Below are 23266 nucleotides of genomic sequence, written 5' to 3'. Positions count from 1 at the left end.
GAAGCTGGTGAAAAATAATCTTTTGCAATTATGAAACATATGCAGAAATAGGTACGAGGAAATAAAACTGGATGGCTTAACTCATAATCTGGATTTTAAACATAAGCTATAAATATTTACATTCACAGAAACATATTACAATTTAAGTTGACCATGCTAGACATATGGATTTTCATAATAAAATATTAGTTGCCTCTAAAACAAATTTTCCATATAGTTATCAAAAAGACTGTGCTCTTACCTATACTTAGGAAGATTTCATTTATCAAAGCTTCAATCACTGCGGAAGAGCTGACATTTCCAAGATGAGACCAACTTTGATATATTGCTTGCAAGAGAAGTGTCTGTGCTCTTGTAGCTTGAATTGTGAGATTTGGAAGTTCAAATATACCTTCAGTTATAGCAATCTGAGATCTTTTGGTCCTGCACAAGAAAACAGAAAGAATCGCAATACAGTAAATAGCATTTACAGACAACAAAATACTAAATGACTTAGGTTGCAAGGGAAGAAAGGGTATACATCCAAAGTATTTTAAAATTTGATTAAACAAAATAGATATGCAATTCTGCTAACTTTAAGTTCCACTATTTCAGAAACTCTGAATAATATAAAAATACAAACTAGAATGATGTCCATACACACATATTCACCTACACATATACTGCTCAAGCAATTACTACATAATCAAGGCAATCATCCTGAGTAAAAATAAAAATAGTGCTTCTTAACACTTAGAAAGGATTTACTAGCAAACCTGCATTGTTCTAGATTTCTTTTATCTGTTAACACGTTGAATCCTTCCATAATAACTCTATGAGGGAGGTACTATCATTATACTAGTTTTTCAAATGGGAAAACCAAGACACACACCGATATATTAAGGTATGAAATGTCATACTACTAAAAAGAGGAAAAATTAGAATTTAAATCCAGGCAACCTGATCCACAGCCCTCTATCCTAATACTTTCTCTCAGAAGTATTTATGAAGTATTTACATTACATGCAGGACTCTACTTGATAGTAACATGGAAAATTATTTTTAAAATTTCTGCCCTGGAATATCTAATTTGTTGATCCCTTATTCACTTGGTTTTGTCTATGAATAAAGTGAATTATGTAATTAAATTTTCTAAATAACAAAGCCTCAAAGTAAGAAAACATTTCAATATGTCTGTGAGCAACAAGTTTATACTGAAGGTTAATAAACATGCAAGATAAAATAGAAGAACAATAAAACAAAAATAGATTTAAAAAAATCAGGATGCTACTATAGTATACTGTATGTAACCTGCTCTTTCCTTAAGCCCACAAACCCTCCACCATTTGTCATTTTCCCAACTGTAACCACACATGGAGAGTACAGAACATCTCTTGTATATCACCCTACCTCATATTCTGGCAGCTGCTATGGAGACCAATTCAATGTACACTTTCATTTGCATTGCCTAAAGCCACCATGCAGCATGAGACACCAGCAAACTACTTTGCAATCATATATGCAGAAGATGGAAATGTAGGAACAAATGCTTCCCTCTCTTCTCCCACTAGCTGACTAGTCTCTGAGGAGTTCCCAGGAAATCGAGGACCAGGAAAGATAAAACACTAAAATAGGCCCAGCGCGGTGGCTCACACCTGTAATCCCAGCACTCTGGGAGGCCGAGGCGGGCGGATCACAAGGTCAGGAGTTCGAGACCAGCCTGACCAACATGGTGAAACCCCGTCTCTAGCAAAAATACAAAAATTAGCTGGGCGTGGTGGCATGTGCCTGTAATCCCAGCTGCTCAGGAGCCTGAGGCAGGAGAATTGCTTAAACTCAGGAGGCAGAAATTGCAGTGAGCCGAGATCGCGCTACTGCATTCCAGCTTGGGCGACAGAGACAGACTCCGTCTCAAAAAAAAAAAAAAAAAAAAAAAAAAAAAAAAGAGAGAGAGAGACTAAAATAACTGAACAAAGCTTTAATGGGACGTGGGACACTATCAAGCAATTTGAAGAAAACTATAAACCCAAATATCCAAGAAGTTCAGCAAACCCCAAGCAGAAGAGAATTAAAAACATACCAAGGCACATTATAATCAAATTGCTGAAAACTAGTGTTAAGGAGAAAAACACATCACATGTAAAGAAACAAAGCTACAAAATGAAAGCAGACTCCTCATCAGAAATCATGCAGAACAGAAGACAACAGAATACCATGACTGAAATGCTGAAAGAAAAAGGAAAACTGTCAGCCTAGAATCCAAAATTCAGGAAAAAAAAACTTTCAAAAATGTTAGCAAAAGAGCTTTTTTATGACTAAATGCTGGGAAGAATTCCTCACCAGCATATCTGTACTACAAAAAATGTTAAAGAAAATTCTTCGGGCTAAATGAATGTGATACCAGATGGAAATATTTGTGGCTCTACACAAAGAAATGTGAAGAGAATGGGAATGGTAAATATATGGGTGAATTTAAAAAAAAAAAGAAGAAGAAAGAAACATTATCTTCTAACAAGATTAAGAATTAACTGTTTAAAGCAAAAATCATAACAACATAGTTCAGAGTTTATGACATATGTAAAAGTAGAATGCACAATGTCAATAGCCAAGGACAGGAAGAGGGAAATGGAGGTTCTTACACAATGTATGACACAGTATAACATTATTTGAAGGTAGCTGTGATAAGTAAAAGATGTAAACTGTAAACCCTAGAACAACTAAAGCCATAAAACTAAAAGGTAAAACTAATAAAGGCAATAGTGTAGACAGAGTGGAATAGGAATGGAATAGAGAGGATGAAACGGAATGAATCTAAATAAAGTTATGAAAAGAAAAAAGAAAACAAACAATAGATGGGACAACTAGAAAACAAACAGCAAGATACTAGAACTAAACCCCAAAATATAGTATTAAGTCTCAAACGTCTAAGCATACCAATTCAAGGAAGAGATTCTTCGATTATATTTTTTAAAAAAGACCCATATATATCCACTTTAAATAATAAAGTAGATAGGTTAAAAATTAAGGGGATAGGGGCATGAAGGAGTAAACGAACGAGCAAAACAAACACCACATAATTCTAATCAAAAAAGAGTTACACATTAACATTAGACAAAGTAAACTCTGGAACAAAGACTATTACCATGGATATAGAGAGATTTTTTCATAATGATAACATGGTTAATTAAGTTTGTAGGCACTACACATCTCTGAAATACATACATTTTTAAAAATACAGAACTGAAAACAGGAATAGACAAATCGAAAACCTGAACATTTCAACACTCCTCTCTTAGGAATTGATAAAACAAATAGACCGTAAGTAAAGAATTAAAAACAAAAACAGTACTATCAATCAACTCGGCCTAACTGACATTTGTAGGACACCCCACCCAACAACAGCAGAATACACATTCACCAAGGCATACTACAAGAACATAAAAGCAAGTCTAAGTAGAATGAAAAAGGCTGAAATCATATACAATATATGTGCTGATCACAATGGATTTAAACTATAAACTAATATCATAAAGTTATGTATAAATCTCCAAATAGCCAGAAGTTCAACAAATAAAATATAACTCAAATTAGGAACGTGGTAGATAAAATCTAGAAATACAAAAATAACAATTTTGAAAAATTATAAAACAATATTAGAAAAGGACACTGATATCAGTAACAGGAAAGGGCAATATAAAATATACATAATCAGTGTTCCTAAAGAAAAGAGGAAAACAAACAGAAAAGAAATAGTACACAGAAATATTTATCAAAAAAAATCTTGTCTAAAATAAACACCTAAACTAAAACATGCACAATGTGTCACAAACAATACTGATTCTGAATGATCATTATCCTAGTAAAGCCACTGAACTCCAAAAACGATAAGGAAAAAATTCTATGGGCATTCAAATAGATAAAGCAATGTGCAGCTACGAAGAAGTAAAATGAAATTCTCCAGAATTTCCCAGACTTTCTATTATCCTTCCTACCCTGTTTACAACAGTCTAGTATACATAGTCAATTTATGTGCACAATTCATCTTTAAAAGAATATAAGGGAACTTTGGCCGGGCGCGGTGGCTCACGCCTGTAATCCCAGAACTCTGGGAGGCCGAGGCAGGTGGATCACGAGGTCAGGAGATCGAGACCATCCTGGCTAACACGGTGAAACCCCCTCTCTACTGAAAATGCAAAAAATTAGCCGGGCTAACATGATGAAACCCCCTCTCTACTAAAAATACAAAAAATTAGCCAGGCGTGGTGGCAGGTGCCTGTGGTCCCAGTTACTGGGGAGGCTGAGGCGGGAGAATGGTGTGAACCAGGGAGGCGGAGCTTGCAGTGAGCCGAGATCGCTCTCGTAATTCATAACTCTCATAATTCAACAAGAACAAGATACACAGCCCAATTTTTAAAGTGAACATAGGATCTGAAAAGACACTTGACAAAGAAGATATACAAATGGCCAATAAGCACATGAAAAAATGCTCAACATTATTAGACATCAGGGAAATGAAAATCAAAACCACAAGATACCACTTCATACCCATCAGAAGGGATGTAATTTTAAAAAATAAAAATAAACAGAAAATAACAAGTATGGCCTGAATAGGTAGAAATTGGAACATCACGCACAGAGGTATAGTTACTATGTAAAACACAATTTGGCAATTTGTAAAAAAGATGAACATTGAGTTATCATATGACCCAGCAATTATATTCATAGGTATATACATACCCAAGAGGACTGAAAACATGTTCATACCAAAAAATTGCACAAGAATGTTCATTGCGGCAGTATTCTTAGCCAAAAAATGAGAACAACACAAATGTACCCCAACTGATGAATAAACCAAATGTATTCAATCCATACAAAGGAATATTATTCAGTGATAAAAAATTAAATACTGATACATGCTATATAACATGGATGAACCTTTAAAATATTACATTAACTGAAAGAAGTCAGACCAAAAAGTCACATATTATATTATTCTGTTATTATAAAATGTCTAGACTCATAGAGACAGAATTTCTTTTTTGAGGTTTTGAAAATGTTCTGGAATTAGATAGTGGTGATGACTGCACAAAACTGTGAATATAGTAAAAACCACTTAATTGTACACTTTAAAATGATGAAATTTATGTTGTAAATTTTAGCTCAATGAAAACAAACTAGGTCCCTAAAGTATTAGAACTCTGTTCTTAGCAAAACTGATTCAAATACCAATGCCTTCCCTCACAAAAAAAAAAAAAAAAAATGTCCAAACAACAAAAACAAAAGCCTAGGGTCACCCCTGCCTCTGTCTGTCTCTGTCTCTGTCTCCGTCACTCTCTCTCTTTTTAAGACAGGGTCTCACTCTAGCCCTGGTTGGAATGCAGTAGCATGATCACGGTTCACTGCAGCCTCAATCTCCCAGGCTTAAGCAATCCTCCCACCTCAGTCACCCGAGTAACTGGGACAATAGGTGCATACCAGCATGCCCGGCTAATTTTTATTTTTTTATAGAGACAGGATCTCACTTAGTTGCCCAGGCTGGTCTCAAACTCCTGGGCTCAAGCAATCATCCTGCCTCACCCTCCCAAAGTGTTGGGATTACAGGCATGAGTCACTGCACCCGGCCTACCCATCTCTCTTAATTAGTATGTAAGATCAATCAAATACACAGTTGCCCAATAAGAAAGCCACTATCCCATCCAACAACTTTCAAATCCTTAATAGCAACATGTGACACTACCTGTGTCCCTCAATCCACAATTCTGATCATATTTGGCTATAAAAGCCAAAGGATTGGAATGAATGGACCAGAAAATAAATATGCAGTAAATAAAAGATCCCTTATGCCAAACAGGTAAAGTAGTAGAGATCAAAAGAAATAGAAGGATAAACAAATATGACTCAATTCATAAATCTGAATGTCATTATCCTTATTATTTCCTTTTGCTTTTCCAACATTTAGAATATTTTTAAAGACATTTTCTTTTCTTTCTCATTTTCCTTTTTATTCTATAAGCATTTTAAAATAGTTAACTAGGTCTCTCCACTATGTTCTCAAATTTCTGTTCAAATTCCTGAACCGCCCCCCGCCCCTGCACCAAAAAACCCACAACATTTTATTAGCGATAAGTAGTAAAGAACACAGACATTTGGAATATCTTCTATAATACGAAAATGTACAATTAATCTATCTTCAGGCACTCTGTGGCAATTAGGAGGTCCTATCGTGTAGCAAGAGCCATGTTCATATAACTACAGCAGTAAGTATTTATATGGCAATATTATAGATGGGATTCTTTTTTTTTACAAGCAGGTCTTTACTATTTCATAATAAATTCAGCTACCGTATATGGTACTCTTTCAAGCCAGCTTATATCACCTAAAATGTTCCCAAATGGATAACATAGACTTGAATAAAAACTTAAACACATGCAAATTCAGAAAGATTAATATATTGTACATTTTAGTAATGCCCAAGGGTAGGAAAAAATTCTCTCCTTAATTATTTTAATATCAAAGGAGAAGCTTACTTTGTACAAAAGTTAGAATTCAATAATAAACACGCCAATTATACACACAGGATATGTCTTTGTGGTTTATTTTTCAGCTGTAACCCACAACAAATAAAAATACATTCTATTTATACTTCTGTTAGATACTCCAGTAGTATTTAAACTGACATAAATAAATTTAAAATGATTTGGGTATAGATGGTATCTTACACAATTATCTGTTAATGTAACAATACCAATGAAGAGGGGTTTTTCTCTTTTGTTTTTGTCAATTTTGAAATGTTTGTAACTGGTTAACAAATGTAGAAAATAACAAATACTCAATGTATCTATTACCAATTCATCAAGACATAACATTATACCATATTCACCTCAAAAAATTTTTTGAAGATCAACAGCTTTTACAACTTTATTTAAACTATTTGGGGGAGTCATTAAAGTGTCAATAAAAATGCACAATAAAAAGTGTATTTTTCCTTGTGATTTATACTACTACATATTTATTAAACTTTACTTAAAACAAAATAGTTCAATATAAATTCATACCAAAAATTTCTAACTTCTGGACTTACCTAATATTTTGAAATATCACTAAATTTCCATTTTAACAGTTAAGCTGTTGAATATAAAATAATTTCTTTAACACATGCCTATTCCTCATATCCAGAAGTCTTAGTCTGAACATATGTTCATTTTACAGAATAGGTTTAAAAACTATCAATTCAAACATTACTCTCTAGGGAAAAATAAATCCTAGTGTAACTAGTGGGATAAACAACTCATTAAAACTCAACTTGGACAAACTCCAGGATAAATTAAAGGAAACAGAAACAAGTAGGTCTTGATTGTATAGTAGCGAAAACTAAAAATGAATATGGCCTAATTAACAAATACTTTGAAAGACTTTGCTTGTACCATTTGTTGACAAACTATAACAGAGAGCTGATGAAATTTCAGGACCAAACGGGCATTTCTATAAAAAAAAATTCCTTCTTCTAAATTTTAAATAAAAATGATGGAAGTGTGGTTCTTACTACTCGATGCAAAGAAATTAAACAATCCATTCAAGTTCACAGGGATACCATTAAATTTTTGCCATATGTACACTTGAGGAACAGCCATCCATTCTTTTAAAATCAACACACCTTATAGCAATTGAAAGAATATTCTCAGCAACAGCTGGATCTAAAGATTTATATAGAGTCCCAAAATGCAAAGTTTGAACCTACAAACTGGTTCCAAAAATGTATTTTTGTTATTACTCATATCCTGTACAGTAAAATAAGATTAGTTCACTTTTTCCAAAATAAAATGAGTACAGTTCTTTGCTAACTCAACTTAGAAATGAAAAGTTTAAAAAGCTAAGATGTATATTTCTTTACACAGTGACTACTTAACTTACACATCAATACTCAATGAAAAGAAAAAAAGTTTTAAAAGTTTTAAAAAATTAAATAGATAAAATGAAAAGTTAATACTATTTACTCCCAACTCCACACTCTACAGGTAACAACTTTTTATGAGTTTATCATATATCCCTGCAGACCTCTGTATATTCATTTCATGCACTCAAATATACATTTATAATTTTAATGAGAATATACACATAGGTGTATGTCTACAGCCTATTTGATATGAGTAAACAACATATCTTAGAGATCACTAAGATCTTTACATGAATACAAATGCTTCTACAGTGGTCTTTTTAATGCATACATGATATCACACTGAATTTTCACATTCGTCAGCAGTGTATCGGAGTATCTTTTTCAACATCCATTAGCTTTTGCCATTTTTTTTCTTTTTTTCAAAGCAGAGTCTCGCTCTGTCCCTGAGGCTGAAGTGCAGTGGCATGATCTCAGCTCACTGCAGCCTCTGCCTCCAGGTTCAAGAGACTCTCGTGCCTCAGCCTCCAGAGTAGCTGGGATTACAGGAGCGCGCCACTGCACCTGGCTAATTTTTGTATTTTTGGTAGAGATGGGGTTTCGCCATGTTGGCCAGGCTGGTCTCAAACTCCTGACCCAAAGTGATCCACCAGCATCTGCCTCCCAAAGTGCTAGGATTACAGGTGTGAGCCACCATGCCTGGCCAGCTTTTGTCATATATTTTTAATTACAATGATTTTAGCATTTGCAAATAAAATACAAATTATATTCTGTTTGTCGAGATATAAAAATATGTTAACATTTTTCAAATTTCTGGAATAGTTTTATTTGAATTAAAATATTAGACGAAAAATAGGAAAATATAAGAAAAGCTGCCTACCACTAAAATAAAAGTGTAATAAATGTCTTATTACCATACATAAAATCCAAAATCTTAAAATGAACTAAGCAAACAAAAATGAATTCTTATAAAACTACCATGAGATACTATTTCAACCCCACTGGAATGGACATAATCAAAAAGACAGACAATAACAAATGTCAGCAGGGCTGTGAAAAAACAAGAACCTCATACATTGTTGGAAGGAATATAAAATGATATCATATTGCAAAACAGATTGCAGTTTCTTAAAAAGTTAAACATAAATTTACTATATAATCCAACAATCCCCCTGTAGGTATCTACCCAAGAGAAATGAAACCATTAAGTCCACACAAAGACTACATGTTCATGGCAGCATTATTCATAATAGCCTTAAAAGTGTAAGCAACACAAATGTCTATCAGCTGGTGAATGGATAAATAAAAAGTGGTCTATTCAACCAATTGACTACTATTTAGCAATAAAAAGAAGAGAAGTACTAATACATGTTACAAGGTAGATGAACCCTGAAACAAAAGACCACAACATATTATAGATTCCAGGGACAGAACATGTCTAGAGATATTTTCTATTTCTAGAGATACAGAAAGTAAATCTACAGTTCCTTGAAGTTGGGGTAAGAATTAGGATTAACTGTAACAAAGAGGATCTAATTAGGGTGACATGATTATGTTGATGAATGCTCAACTTGGTAAATTTACTAAAAATCATTGAATTGTATGCTTAAAAACAGATTAATTTTATGGTATGTAAATTATACCTCAATATAGTCATTTTTTAAAAATGAATACTTATAGTTTACTTAAGGATTACCTTTATTACTTCAATACTACATTTATGAAAAAATATATTTATATATTAGTTACTAAGATTTTCCAACACTCTGAAACACTACAATTCAAAAGAAAAAATACCCAATTTAAGTCCACACTTATTAGGCAAGTACTAAGTATTAGATACTATTCGATGCTACACAATAATACAGTTAAAAAGCCACTCTGTGCTTATTGAGAACTTAATATCTAACATACCAAAAGATATTCATTGTTTATCCAAACATCTGCCATGCAGAGACCAAATGCAAACTACTAGGCTGCATATCTCCCCAATTCCATCTGAGCATTTCAATATGTATGTTGAACTTTTTACATATTAATCTCCAGAGTAAAATTTCATGCAAAGAAAAAATTCTTCAAAAAAAAGAAAAACAAACAAAAACCCCATTAACCTATATAAACTTCAATATACTGTCAATAGAGCAGCAGCGGGGCATAATGTCTCAACCTAGTGTCTAAATTCAACAAAAGTACTGATGTTAAATAAGAAGAAAATGGCAACAATATGAACAAAAAGGTGTAAATGTGACATATCTTTGTATTAAAAACCATGAGTTCATTCTGATACCTCCAATTCAAATACAATACCAAGGTGAATTATAGTCTTCCTCCTCTTTTTTTTTCCATGACGGCCTACCATTAAATATAGTCTTCCACAGCCAGGTGCGGTGGCTCACGCCTGCAATCCCACCACTTTGGGAGGCCGAGGTAGGCGGATCACCTGAGGTCAGGAGTTCAAGTCTGGCCAACATAATGAAACCCGAAACCCAGTCTCTACTAAAAATACAAAAATTAGCCAGACATGGGTGTGGGTTCCTGTAATCCCAGCTACTCAGAAGGCTGAAGCAGGGGAATCTCTTGAACCTGGGAGAAAGAGGTTGCAGTGAGCTGAGACTGCACCACTGCACTCCAGCCTGTGTGACAGAGCAAGACTCCGTCTCAAAGAAGAAATAAAAAGATAAATAAATATAGACTTTCTCTTTAACATATTTGTAACTCCTTCTCCACAGGTGAAAAACCTGGATACCATTACTCTGAATAAGCCTACTTATTTAGTCAAGCCTAGAATACACAGAAAGTGCTTTAAGAATTGCTTAACTCATATCATTAGTTGCTAACTCATTCCACTGCAAAAAAGCAAACAGATTTCAATTTAGTTTTCAGTCCCTTTTTCTGTAGGTAAAATTTACAAACAGTAAAATATAAAAAGAATTTTATATTCTTTTTATATATTCTAAAAACTGTAGAATTTCATGAATCTTGACAAATACTCATAACTGTGTTATAACCCTCACCCCAAAAAGATACTGAAATCACCATCTCCCCAGAAAATTCCCTGTGTTCTTCCCAATCAATCCTTCCTCCTTCATCCTCCCAAAGGCAATTTAGACTTTTTTCCACTACAGATTAATTTTGCCTGTTCCAGAAATTCATATAAATAGAATCATACCATGTTTCTGTTGTGCCCAGTTCTTTTCACTCAGGAAACACAACTGTATATATCAGTAGTTCATTATTTTTTATTGATGAGTGGTATTTGTTGTTTAAATATACCACAATTTATTTAATCTCCAGGGTTATTTCAGTTTGGGATTATTTTGAATAAAGCTGTTATGATCATTCTCAATGTAGTTTTAACCTGCAATTCCCTTATGTATAGTTGTTGGGTTCTTTTTTATGTGTTTGGTGACCCTTCCTTTGTGAAATGTCTGTTCAAGTCTTTTGCCCATTTTTTAATTGGTTGTATTTTTTCTTATTCAACTGTAGGATATTTTCATATATTCTGTATACAATAATTTTTTCAGATGTTTTGTGCACCTTTTTACTCAGTCTGTTCCTCAGTTTATTTTCTTAACTGCTTTATAGAAGTTTACAAATTTATTAATAGATTATACCTATTATATTAATACATGTGATTAAAAACAAACTTTTCCTTTTTGGCATGTCAAATAAAACTTTATACAATCTTTGAGAGAAAGGTGACCCATCAATTTTATAAATGTGTGTTCACTGAAAAAAGTCAGAAAAAAGTAAATATGCAATAGTAATAATCACAGCTAACTTGCATAAAGAACTTGTTATGTGTCAGGCACTATTCAAAGCAGCTCATATTTGTTAACTCATTTAAGCCTCAAAATAACTCGAAGGTAAGAATTAAGAATTGCCCCTTTTACAAATGAGGAAACTCAGACACAAAGACTTTCTCAGCCACAAGGCTAGGAAGTGGCAGAGCCTATATTTAAATGCAAGGAATCCAGTTCTGAGGTCCATGCTCCTAACCACTATAATACATAAACCACACGTTACCTACCACTCACATAACACCATCACAAACAGTTTAGCAATAGCCCAGCCTTTTTACCTGCGCAAGCATATTTTTTGTTCAGATTAATAGACTAACTCTGTATCCCTCTGTTCTGTGACCTTTTTTCACTCGATATTTATCATGAGAACATTTCTATACCAATAAACATATTCTACAACAAAATTTTAATGGCTATTCTACATATTGCTAACTGGTATGAGTGTAACATAATTTATACAACCTGTTTTTCATTATTTGCTATTTACATTTTTCCATTTTATCATAACTAATTATTGGTCATTCGCTTAATTATATCTAAGGACAAACTCCTAAAAATGGACATGCTGAGTAAAAGATATTCATGCTTACAGATTTTGATGGATATAGTCAAGCTGTACAGCAGAAAAGTTGTAAGGATCTGTCATATTAAATTTCCACCACTGGTGTCACAACCCTTAACATTCTGAATATTATATTCATTTAACAGTACACAAAAAAGATGGTTAATTCTACATTGTTTAAATCTTTATTTCTCCACTATTAAGGCTAAAAATTGTTCAGGTTATACCTACTTACGTTGCTTTTATTTGTGAATAGACCACCTCTCCAATTTAATCTCTTATCTATCTCCCTTTACTATGTTGCAGTCACACTTGACTTCTATCTGTCCTTCATATGAACTATATCTATTTCTACCTTGAGACCTGCACCAGCTATTCCCAACACTTGCAACACAATTTCCCAAAATCTTTGTATGGCTGCCATTGACTGGTCATTTAGGTTGGAGTCAAAAGTCACATCCATGTAAGAGAACTTCCCTGACCATTTTAGACAAATAAACTCCCCAAAACATTCATTTTCTATCCCATTGGCCATAATTTTTCTTATTACTCACTATTATCTGAAATGCATGTATTTGTCTTAATGCAGTGTTGGCTCTACCTCTTCAGAATATTGGCTCCATGAAACAGAGACAAGGTCTATTTTGTTTACTACTGCATTCCCAGCATGTAGAATGATGACTGGAATTATACCATGGACCCAATAAATATTTATAAATGAGTTGCAGCATGAGTTGTAAGTCTCTGGAGGGAATGGCCTATATACTATACTTGCTCGATATGAGCCAAAAAGTGGTGCTAGTATTACGGAATATGGAACAGCTTAAATAATGGTTAACTGATGTGTGGTAGCAAACAAACAAAATACAAAAGAAGTAAGATGCCTTTACATTATCTCATCTTCTAGACAAGTTAATTTAAAACAGACAATTCATCTACTTAAAATAAGAATGTAACTGCTCAGGAAAAAAAGGAGATGAAGTGTGTTTACACAATATATTTTATATATGTAATTAATAACTTTCAAATATTACCTTGAGAACTCTGAATAGGAAAAGTCACTAAAATTTTAGTTTAATTTAACTAATTAACATCACTGATTTTCACTTTGGCCAAGAGTAAGTTTTGCATGTATAATGTGAGCTAATAGGAGATAGAACTTGATTGTCAAAAAAGTATACAATCTAAAACCTCATAAATCAGAAAACCAAAAAAAAAATGAAATTGTTAAAGAAACAGCCAGATGCATGCCAATAAATATTTACTCATGTCTACAACAGATGCGAGGTTTTCAAGATAAATGTGCCCCACAGAAAAAGAGATGTTTCTTATGGAGCTTAAAATAAAACGAGTGGGAAAGGCTATTAAATAATCACACAAAGCAGTGTAAAATCACTTCTATGAAAAGTACAATGAAAAACAAGAACATTATCTCATATTTTAAAGCATATTTTAGAGGGGATGTGACCAGGTCAGAAAAAGTATCAATTGGACTAGCATCTGGAGTCAGTTACAGTTATTTAGGATACAGAATAGTAAAACAATAATAGTGAACAATTTGGTAAAAGGAGAGAAAATTTCTAAAAGCAAGAAAGAGGGGACAGAGAGGAGGACGTTTCAGATGAGGGTAGAAAGCCAAGCAGGGGCCAGACCATAGAGGGCATCAAAGAATATTTTAAAGCTTTTAAACTTTACCATATAAATTGTAAGAAGCAAAGTATTCTAGTAAAGAGGTCATAATTAGATCTTCCAAAAACAAGCCAAACAAACAAACAAACTTGGCTGCAGATGTATGAGTTAGCCAGTATTTAAGAACACCTGTCTAAATTCTTCAAGTATCAAGAAAGGAAACACAAAGACCAAGTGGTATTCACACTCCAAGGCCTACAACACAACAGTTTTAACATGATAGGCACCAAAATTTTTTTTTAATGAATAAATGACTCATTAGTCAGTTGAAATCTGAACAATGCTAAGTATTAACAGATTCTTCTAAGAAGCTGGCAGTATTTTTTAAGTTATAAGGCATAATGAAGAATACAAAGTTCTTATCTAGAACCTGCTATTAATAGCTATTAATCAACATGCTATTAATAGTTCCAACATCAATTAATCAAAAGATGTCTAGGGCGGGCACAGTGGCTCACACCTGTAATCCCTGCACTTTGGGAGGCCGAGGCAGGTGGCTCACTTGAGGTCAGGAGTTCAAGACCAGCCTGGCCAACATGCGGAAACCCCATCTCTACTAAAAATACAAAAATTAGACAGGTGTCATGGCACACACCTGTAATTACAGCTACTTGGGAGGCTGAGGCAGGAGAATCGCTTGAACCCAGGAGATAGAGGTTGCAGTGAGTCGAGATCGTGCCACTACACTCCAGCCTGGGTGACAGAACAAGACTCTGTCTCAAAATATAGAAAAATAAAATAAAATAAAATAAAATAAATAAAAGATGTCCAATGCAAGCGATTTTATCTCTCTAGGTCTACCATATCACCTTCCCTAATCCTCCATTTCCAGATCTATAAAATAGAAATAAGGATACCTAACCTGTTTATTTCAAAGGTTGGTTGTGAGTATCAAAAAACTTCCTGTATGCAGTGAAACTTAGTTAAGTACAAAATGCTATACAAGGGGATTATGATGCTATTATTAGAAATTTTCTTCTGTCACTAACCTAAGCACTATCTGATCTTTTGAATATGGGAACCGCCAATGATTATTTGTTCTTACATTTCAAGTTAATATATTAAAAAGAAATTAAATCATCAAAACACAGTTAAGAAAAAAATTTAAAGGTAGTCATAAAAAGAAAACCTAGGCCAAATTTAATAATTACTAACCAAGCCATTTCGCTTTAAAAAAAAATACATTAACAACTTAGAGTTCTTTTGAACTCAAAGAATACTACTGACTTTCACTCTCCCTCACAAAAATAATGAAACAAAGATACATTTTTTAAAATGCTGTCACTAGAATAGAATGTTGTCACAGGATAATATTTTCCCACTGCTGTGCACAGGCAAAGCCAAATACTGAGGAAAAGTCAATATAATTATTCTGACATAGATATAGGTCATGTAGAAATATTCTCCAATAACCAAAAATCAAATTTAAAGGCAATAAACTAAGAATGAGTTGTAAATGCTCATTTGGACACCACTAAACAAACTATTTTACTAAGTTTAAAACATTAAACTAGGGAATTGGAAATGCATCATATTTGCCTATACAACTTCACATCCAACTGACCATAAAATTCCATGTGGAAAATATCAAATTTTCCAAAATCACAATCAAAGGAAACTTTCTGTTCTCATTGGACCAACACTCTCTTGCTTGTTAACGTATGTCAAATGCTCTTTGTGCCCTTTCTAAAAAAATTAAAGGGAAAAAATCTAATATAAAGATACATACTATTTACCTATAATTGTGCTTTTTATATCCTTTTAATTTCATACACATAGGCCATGTTTTAAAAACTATAAATGTATGTATTTTTTGACAAGTTATTTATCTAAACACATTATCAAATCACAACCAAAAATATAAGGAAAAACAGAAATTGGAAAGACCATTAACATATACAAAGACTGGTCAGTCTTTCCAAGAAATTTATTTCAAATAATGCAGTGCCCCTATCATAGGATGGTCCATGTCATAAAAAAAAGTCAAAGGCAATCTTGAATAACTGGAACCCTTCTGCCAGACTGTACAATGTCCATTTGTTTTCTGGCACTGCTTCTCCTACTTCTTATCATCTGGCACAGGTCTGTGAGCACTCATCACTTCCTTGCTAATAAATGTCCTTGGTGGCATTTTTTTCCAGAATAGGGCACTTTCATCTGCACTTAAAATCTGTTCAGGCAGATATCCTTTCTCCTCAATAATTTTCTTAATGGCACCTAGGAAACTCATCTGCTGACTAATATGAGTTTCTTGGTAGCAGAAAGTACTTCTCCTGTTCTCTTGAAATTTTTTAAGCCAAACCTCTTTCTAAAATTGTCAAACCATCATCTGCTGGCATTAAATTCTTCACCTTCAGATCCTTCATCTTCTCTTTGCTTTAAGTTGTCACATAATGACTTCACTTTTTCTCAAATCATATTAGAGTCTCTAGAATTCCTTTCTTATAGCAATCCTGCACCCACATAAAAGCTGCATTTTCAATACAAAATAAAAAGGTATTTCACAAAAAGTGAAAAGTGTTTGTGCTAGCTGGCAAAACTGAAGCAATGGTTTCACAGATTTCCTTTTATTTTTTATTTTTTTACAATAGTCCTTATGCTGAATTTATCTTTCTTGAAAGGGCAGGCAACTGAAGCTGCAGAATTCAATCTGTGGTACATATCAAGCAACTCAACTTTGTCTTATAGCATCATGGCTTTTTTCTGCTTCTTGGAACCACTTCCAGAATCACTCTGTGTGGACCCTGTGGTGTTATTCAAGGTTTACAGGGCTGGGCGCGGTGGCTCACGCCTGTAATCCCAGCACTTTGGGAGGCCAAGGTGGGCAGATCACTTGAGGCCAGGAGTTCAAGACCAGCCTAGCCAACAAGATGAAACCTCGTCCCTACTAAAAATACAAAAATTAGCTGGGTGTGGTGGCACAAGCACCTGTAATCCCAGCTACTCAGGAGGTTGAGGAACGGGAATCACTTCAGCCCAGGAGGCAGAGGCTAGTGAGCCAAGATCATGCCACTGTATTCCAGCCTGGGCAACAGACCGAGACTTAGTCTCAAAAAAAAAAAAAAAAGTTTATAGTATTTTACAGTATTGCACTAAGCCCAATGACAAATATGTGAGAACTGTGACAGATCACTTTCTATTGCAATACACAGTCATACTGTAGAGAGGAACTGCTCAGGGACTGCTCACATGGAGATGCTTACCATCACACAGCATTTTAAGCAGATACAACACAAAAGCTCACTGCAGTAGCAACAAAAGGTGGCTACGAAATTATTATAGTAGTACACCATGTAGTACTACAATTAACTTTATGCAGTTATGATTTAATACTGCATCTTTATGTTTGTTTACATTTCTTTTTTTTTTTTTTTTATACTTTAAGTTTTAGGGTACATGTGCACATTGTGCAGGTTAGTTACATATGTATACATGTGCCATGCTGGTGCGCTGCACCCACTAACTCGTCATCTAGCATTAGGTATATCTCCCAATGCTATCCCTCCCCCCTCCCCACCACAGTCCCCAGAGTATGATATTCCCCTTCCTGTGTCCATGTGATCTCATTGTTCAATTCCCACCTATGAGTGAGAATATGCGGTGTTTGGTTTTTTGTTCTTGCGATAGTTTACTGAGAATGATGGTTTCCAATTTCATCCATGTCCCTACAAAGGATATGAACTCATCATTTTTTATGGCTGCATAGTATTCCATGGTGTATATGTGCCACATTTTCTTAATCCAGTCTATCATTGTTGGACATTTGGGTTGGTTCCAAGTCTTTGCTATTGTGAATAATGCCGCAATAAACATACGTGTGCATGTGTCTTTATAGCAGCATGATTTATAGTCATTTGTTTACATTTCTATCAGCTCTGAATGGTGCCATGTGTGGTCCCTAAGCATTTGTGTGCATAAGTTTTAACAAATTTTACCTTTTTGGTTTTGGGGTTTGAAACAGACAGGGTCTCGCTCTGTCACTCAGGCTGGAGAGCAGTGGCATGATCATGGCTCACTGCAGCCTCAATCTCCCGAGCGCAAGTGATCCTCCCACCTCAGCCTCCTAAACAGCTGAGACTATAGGCACATGCCACCATGCCTGGTTACCTTCTTATTTTTCTAGAAATGGGGTCTGGAACTCTTGGGCTCAAGGAATCCTCCCACCTTGGCCTCCCAAAGCGCTGGAATTAGAGGCATGAGCCACCATTCCTGGCCAAATTTTAACTTTTTATAATAAATTTTTGTATATTGCATGGTAGTAAATGATAAAATAGACAAAATCCACATAAATTGTATGCATTCATAACATACCTAACTTTTTCTTCATTATTTTGATATTTCTAGGCTAAATGGTTCATCTGCAAATTTTCAAATTGTTACAAATCTCAAAAAAATTTTCCAATATAGTTATTGAAAGAAACTGAACCCACACAGTTCAAGCCCATGTTGTTCAAGCTGTACATGTTAAAATACTTGATGAGAAATCAAGTTTTTAGAAAAGCTTGCATTAAGTCCTGAATCATCAAATGCACCCTACAACATCATTCAACAATAACTGAAGAATGTTTTCAGAGCTGGTAAATAAAAAATATATTTAATTTATCCAATGGGGTTTTTCATTTATCTGCAAGAATCTATATTTCAATTCCTATCACTGTTTGCTCTACTCCTAATTCGATGGTTTTCAGTTCAAACACGAATCATTAATAAAAAGTAAAAATGCTGCATTCACTGAAACATAAAAAATAATAAATAGAAAAATGTTAAGTAATCCAAAAGTGTTATGCTATCAAGAACTATTTAAACACCTCCTTTCAAGGCTCAGTACAGCAAAAAGGACGATTTTATGATTCAATTTTAAAAGACAATCTACATGGAGCAATTTTTCTCTCCTTAAAATTCCCTTAATTAAGAGAATGTTTATTCTCTATTGCCATGAGGGGAAATAACTTGCCTATTTTGTTTATTGATGCATCTCCAGCCAGGACCCTGCAATGTGGTTCCACACAGTGGAAGAAAATACTTGCAAATCATATATCTGATAAGGGATTAATTTACACAACACATAAAGAACTTCTACAACTCAAGGAAAAAAAACTAATTAAAAATGAGCAAAGGACTTGAATAGATAGGACATGAAAAGATGGTCAACATTCCTAATCATTAGGAAAATGCAAATTAAAACCACAATGAGATATCACCTCATATTTGTTATGATAGCTATTATCAAAAAACAGAAAATAATAAGTGTTGATGAAAATATGGAGAAATTGGAACCTTTTTGCATCACTGTTGCAGGTGTAAAGTGGTGTGAAAATCAGTATGGCAGCTCTCAAAAACATAGAATTACCATATGATACAGCAATTCCACTTCTAGGTATATACTCAAAATAACTGAAAGCAGAGACTCAAACAGATATTTGTACATGCATGTTCACAGCAGCATCATTCACAATAGCTAAAAGGTGAGAGGTATTTGTCAATGGATAAATGGATAAACAAAATGTGGCATATACATAAAATGAATACATAAAATTCAGTCTTACAAACAAATGAATAAGGAAGGAAATTCTGCTACATGCTGCAACACGGATTAATCTTGAAAACATTATGCTAAGTGAAATAAGCCAGACACAAATGACAAATATGGAATGATTCCATTTCAGTGAGGTACCTAGAATAGTCAAATTTATAGAGACAGAAAGTTGAATGGTGGCACTACTGCACAACAATGTGAATGTACTTAATGCTACTGAATTTTACATTTAAAAATAGTTATTTTTTGAAATAGTAATAGCAATTGTTTTAAGCAAAATGGTACAGTTGATCAAGCCTTGAATCAAGAAGGAGAGGATCAAATTGAGGCACTGATATTAATTAACTGTGTGGTTTTAGGCAAGAAATTTGACCTCTCTGGAATTCAGTTTTCCCATCTTTGAAATGAGAAGATTGTAACAGATGTTAATGTTTCTTTTTTGTTCAAAACATTCCATAAAAGCACATCTTAGATGGCAGAACCAAAGCTGAAAAATCAGTCTAACATCTATCAGGTGGAGATAAGAGAATTAACATCCCATTTAAGGCTTAGTAGTTTTAAGGCATTTAGTTAAAGGGAATGTTAATCACAAAACCAGACTGATGAACACAGTTTTGGAAGGAAGATCTATCTCCAGGTTCATTAAAAACACTCAAGTATAGCTTCTTGAGGCCTCAAACTGTGGTATTATGAAGAACACGGCAGTTGAATAAACATCATTTTAAGCCCTGGAAGGTTACTTATTGTGTTGATAATAAGTATTACTGGCAATTTTTTTTAGACTTGAAGGTCCCAGTATCCATTAAAACTAAAAGAATTTACCCTGGTGTCATTCTGAGCTGGGGCAAATGATGCCTTCAGTTTCACTTCCAGGGAGGCAAAAGGATCAGTATCTGCCTCACCTGCCCTTCACACACCACATCAATACCACCAGCTTACCAGCACCAAGTCCTGTAACTTCTAATTAACACTGAACTCAAAGATTTCACAGAAGCATTTTTCCCCTGCAAATGATCTGTTCAATAACTTCGCTAGTTAAAATCAACAATTGGCACTGTGCTAAGTAAAAAATGGGAACTTAGAAGTCCCTCAACCTTAAAAAGAAATATGTGTTTTCACACATTTCTCTGAGAATGAAAATGCCTCATGATATATATAAGTAATAATTATATCAGAGAAGAAACATTATTCTTAGGCAGAAATCCAAGTATAAACTTCTCATAAAAGCAAACTGTGATTAAATAAAGAAATTTAGAGCTGCCCAATAATGGTTGGCCCAGAAAGTAGCTAACATCCTTGAATAAAATGTTCAAGCAGTACACAGATGGCTATAAACCAAAAGTATGTCATAAAGACTCAGTAACTGGGATAATGTCTAAGATTCCACCTAATGTTAATATCCATCATTTTAAGATCAGAATTACAATAATATCTACATACTATTAACTAATACTAGCAGAGTTCAGATTTATTAGCTAGCCTTTCGCTCCATGGAAATTTACTTTAACTATAGGCAAAAAGCATACTGGGCCTTCAAAACTGATTAACAGGGCCTTCAAAACTGATGAACAGAAGATTACATATGTCCCCTTCGCTCCTTCAAGTAATAAAACAATCAAATATGTTCAAATCAGACAATCCTCTACGAAAATCTTGTGAGGCCAGTGTGTGACTTTGGACAACTTATTTAACCTCTCTGAAAATTAGAAAGAGTTTATAAGAGAGAATATCATGTTATCTCACAGGACTGTCATGAACTTTAAATAGGTACCTGAGACTGTATAAAACAATATATAGTATGCTCTTTCAGATTATATCCATTCCTCAATATCCTGCTTAAAAATTACCCCTCCATGTTTTCCATGACTTTCTAAGCCAATATACTATTTCTATACTCCAAACTTCCAAAATATGTTGCATATATTTCTCTACAAATAGAATCACACATTTGAACCCTCAATTATAGGACAAAGTGAATTTGAGACTATATTTTAGTTAGACTTTAACAAACATGAACATGAAGAAATGGGACTAATGAATATTTGATTAACTGGTTTAACTATCTTTAAGTGTTCATATTAAAACACTTAGATATCATTGCTCATGGACAAGTCTAAGGTAGAGTAACTGTCCAAATTCTTCGCCCACTGTATGCAGTGATAGATACATGGATATCTGTCTCATCCACTAATGTCCAATTCTAACAGGACCTCATCTCATCAGCTCTCTGACGTCCCAGGGAAACTGTCTGCTTTCTTTAAACTTATAGGACATACTGCTTAAGCAGTATTTTATTGAATTCAAACTGCACTAAAACCAACCAATATCTCAATTTATTAAGTTTTCTCTTTATTTTCAAGTTACAGTTACTAAAGTTTTTTTTTACATTTATTAAGAAAATTTCAAGAAATATTTCAAATCAATATACTTCTATAAAGCATAGCAAAAATATCACTGAAATAACATAGAAGTAGTCTTAACTACAAAAAAGCAAAACACATCCAAAAAATATAGGCATTCTGTGATCTCATGCTTTCAGTATTTAATTGGAATATTATTTCTAGATGTCTGTAGGCATATTTTAAGTAACATTTGACAGTATTCATAATACCCTCTTTGTATCCTTCAAATAAGCCTTACTTATTTCAATATTGATTTTATATAAAGGCTATAATCATTTTGAAAAATGTGGACTTTTTTAAAGAAATTAAGAATTTTCCATAGTAAATTGCACTGTTTGCAATAAAGCTATTTTGGTCCTAGAAATGATAAATTAATCAGCACATAACGGAGAAAATAGTTTTCACAAATACCTATTAAAATTGATATCACCATATCAACTGTGACATATCCCAGTTTATTTCTTAATAGATCAGAATATAAAACTTGACTCAAATGCAACATACCATGTATGCTAATAAAAAGTTAAATCTATCTCTATATAACATGATAAATGACATGTGAGAGGTATGGAGGAGTAAGGACAAAATGAAATTTATCACTAGAAATTAAGAATAATAATTTAATAATGGTTTCACTTTATAGAGGAATTGGTACTAAGACTTAACTACAACTTTTAAAAAAATTTTCTGTATCAGCAGGCAAAGTTTCTTGAAAATATGAGCAATTATTTTATAATTTCATTTTAAAAGTTATATATTATTAAAGAAACAAATTTTTAGCAACTGAAGTATTTTAGATAAGAAATTAATGCTAATTTTCTAAAGGTTATGTCATTTTTAGTAAAAAACTAATAGAAAAACTATCCTGCAAAAATAAGCTTACTAATTAGAATGAGAATACAAAAGACATATTCTAAATCACATTTTAAATTGGAAAAATGGTTCACTAAAAATTAATTTCATATATTTAAACATTATTTTATATATTTAAACAATATATTAAAAGCATTCCTTTAAACTAAAAATTTATAACTGGTAACTACTGGCTTTCTTTCTGTAAATCTCTCCGAATTTAAGGAAATGTGACCTCCAAATATAGCATTCAATTCGGAATGAAAATGGTGAGGGCTACAATCAATTTCTTATAAAATATAGCTACTAGACATGTAAATATATTCTAACTCTACATAATGGGTATACTTTTGTCAGTGGGTATGAATATATACGAAATTATTATTTCACAGATAAATACTTTGGTCTTGAATATTAATTTATAACTTTTTAAAATCTTTATACCCACTCTTGAAAAAAAGGCACTTCCTCTTACAGTTCCTATTATAATCTCAAGTAGTATTTTACACACATCCAACATGAATTAACAGTTATTACCCTAATAACAGT

At 33.5% G+C, this 23266-nt stretch overlaps 1 protein-coding gene across 5 annotated transcripts in view; it reads right to left on the bottom strand.

Annotated features, from left to right (window-relative positions):
* Positions 1-23266, bottom strand: part of VPS13B (vacuolar protein sorting 13 homolog B) — an 868795-nt gene that overhangs the window by 689757 nt on the left and 155772 nt on the right. For all 5 annotated transcript variants that reach the window (XM_055116771.2, XM_063606452.1, XM_057303059.2 and 2 more), the window contains exon 17: positions 242-423. In XM_055116771.2, coding sequence (XP_054972746.2) covers positions 242-423 — 182 coding nt within the window. The remainder of the gene's footprint in view (positions 1-241; positions 424-23266) is intronic.

Source organism: Pan paniscus, chromosome 7 (assembly GCF_029289425.2).
Source record: "Pan paniscus chromosome 7, NHGRI_mPanPan1-v2.0_pri, whole genome shotgun sequence".
Taxonomy (NCBI): domain Eukaryota; kingdom Metazoa; phylum Chordata; class Mammalia; order Primates; family Hominidae; genus Pan; species Pan paniscus.
This window is presented reverse-complemented; position numbering and strand designations above follow the sequence as displayed.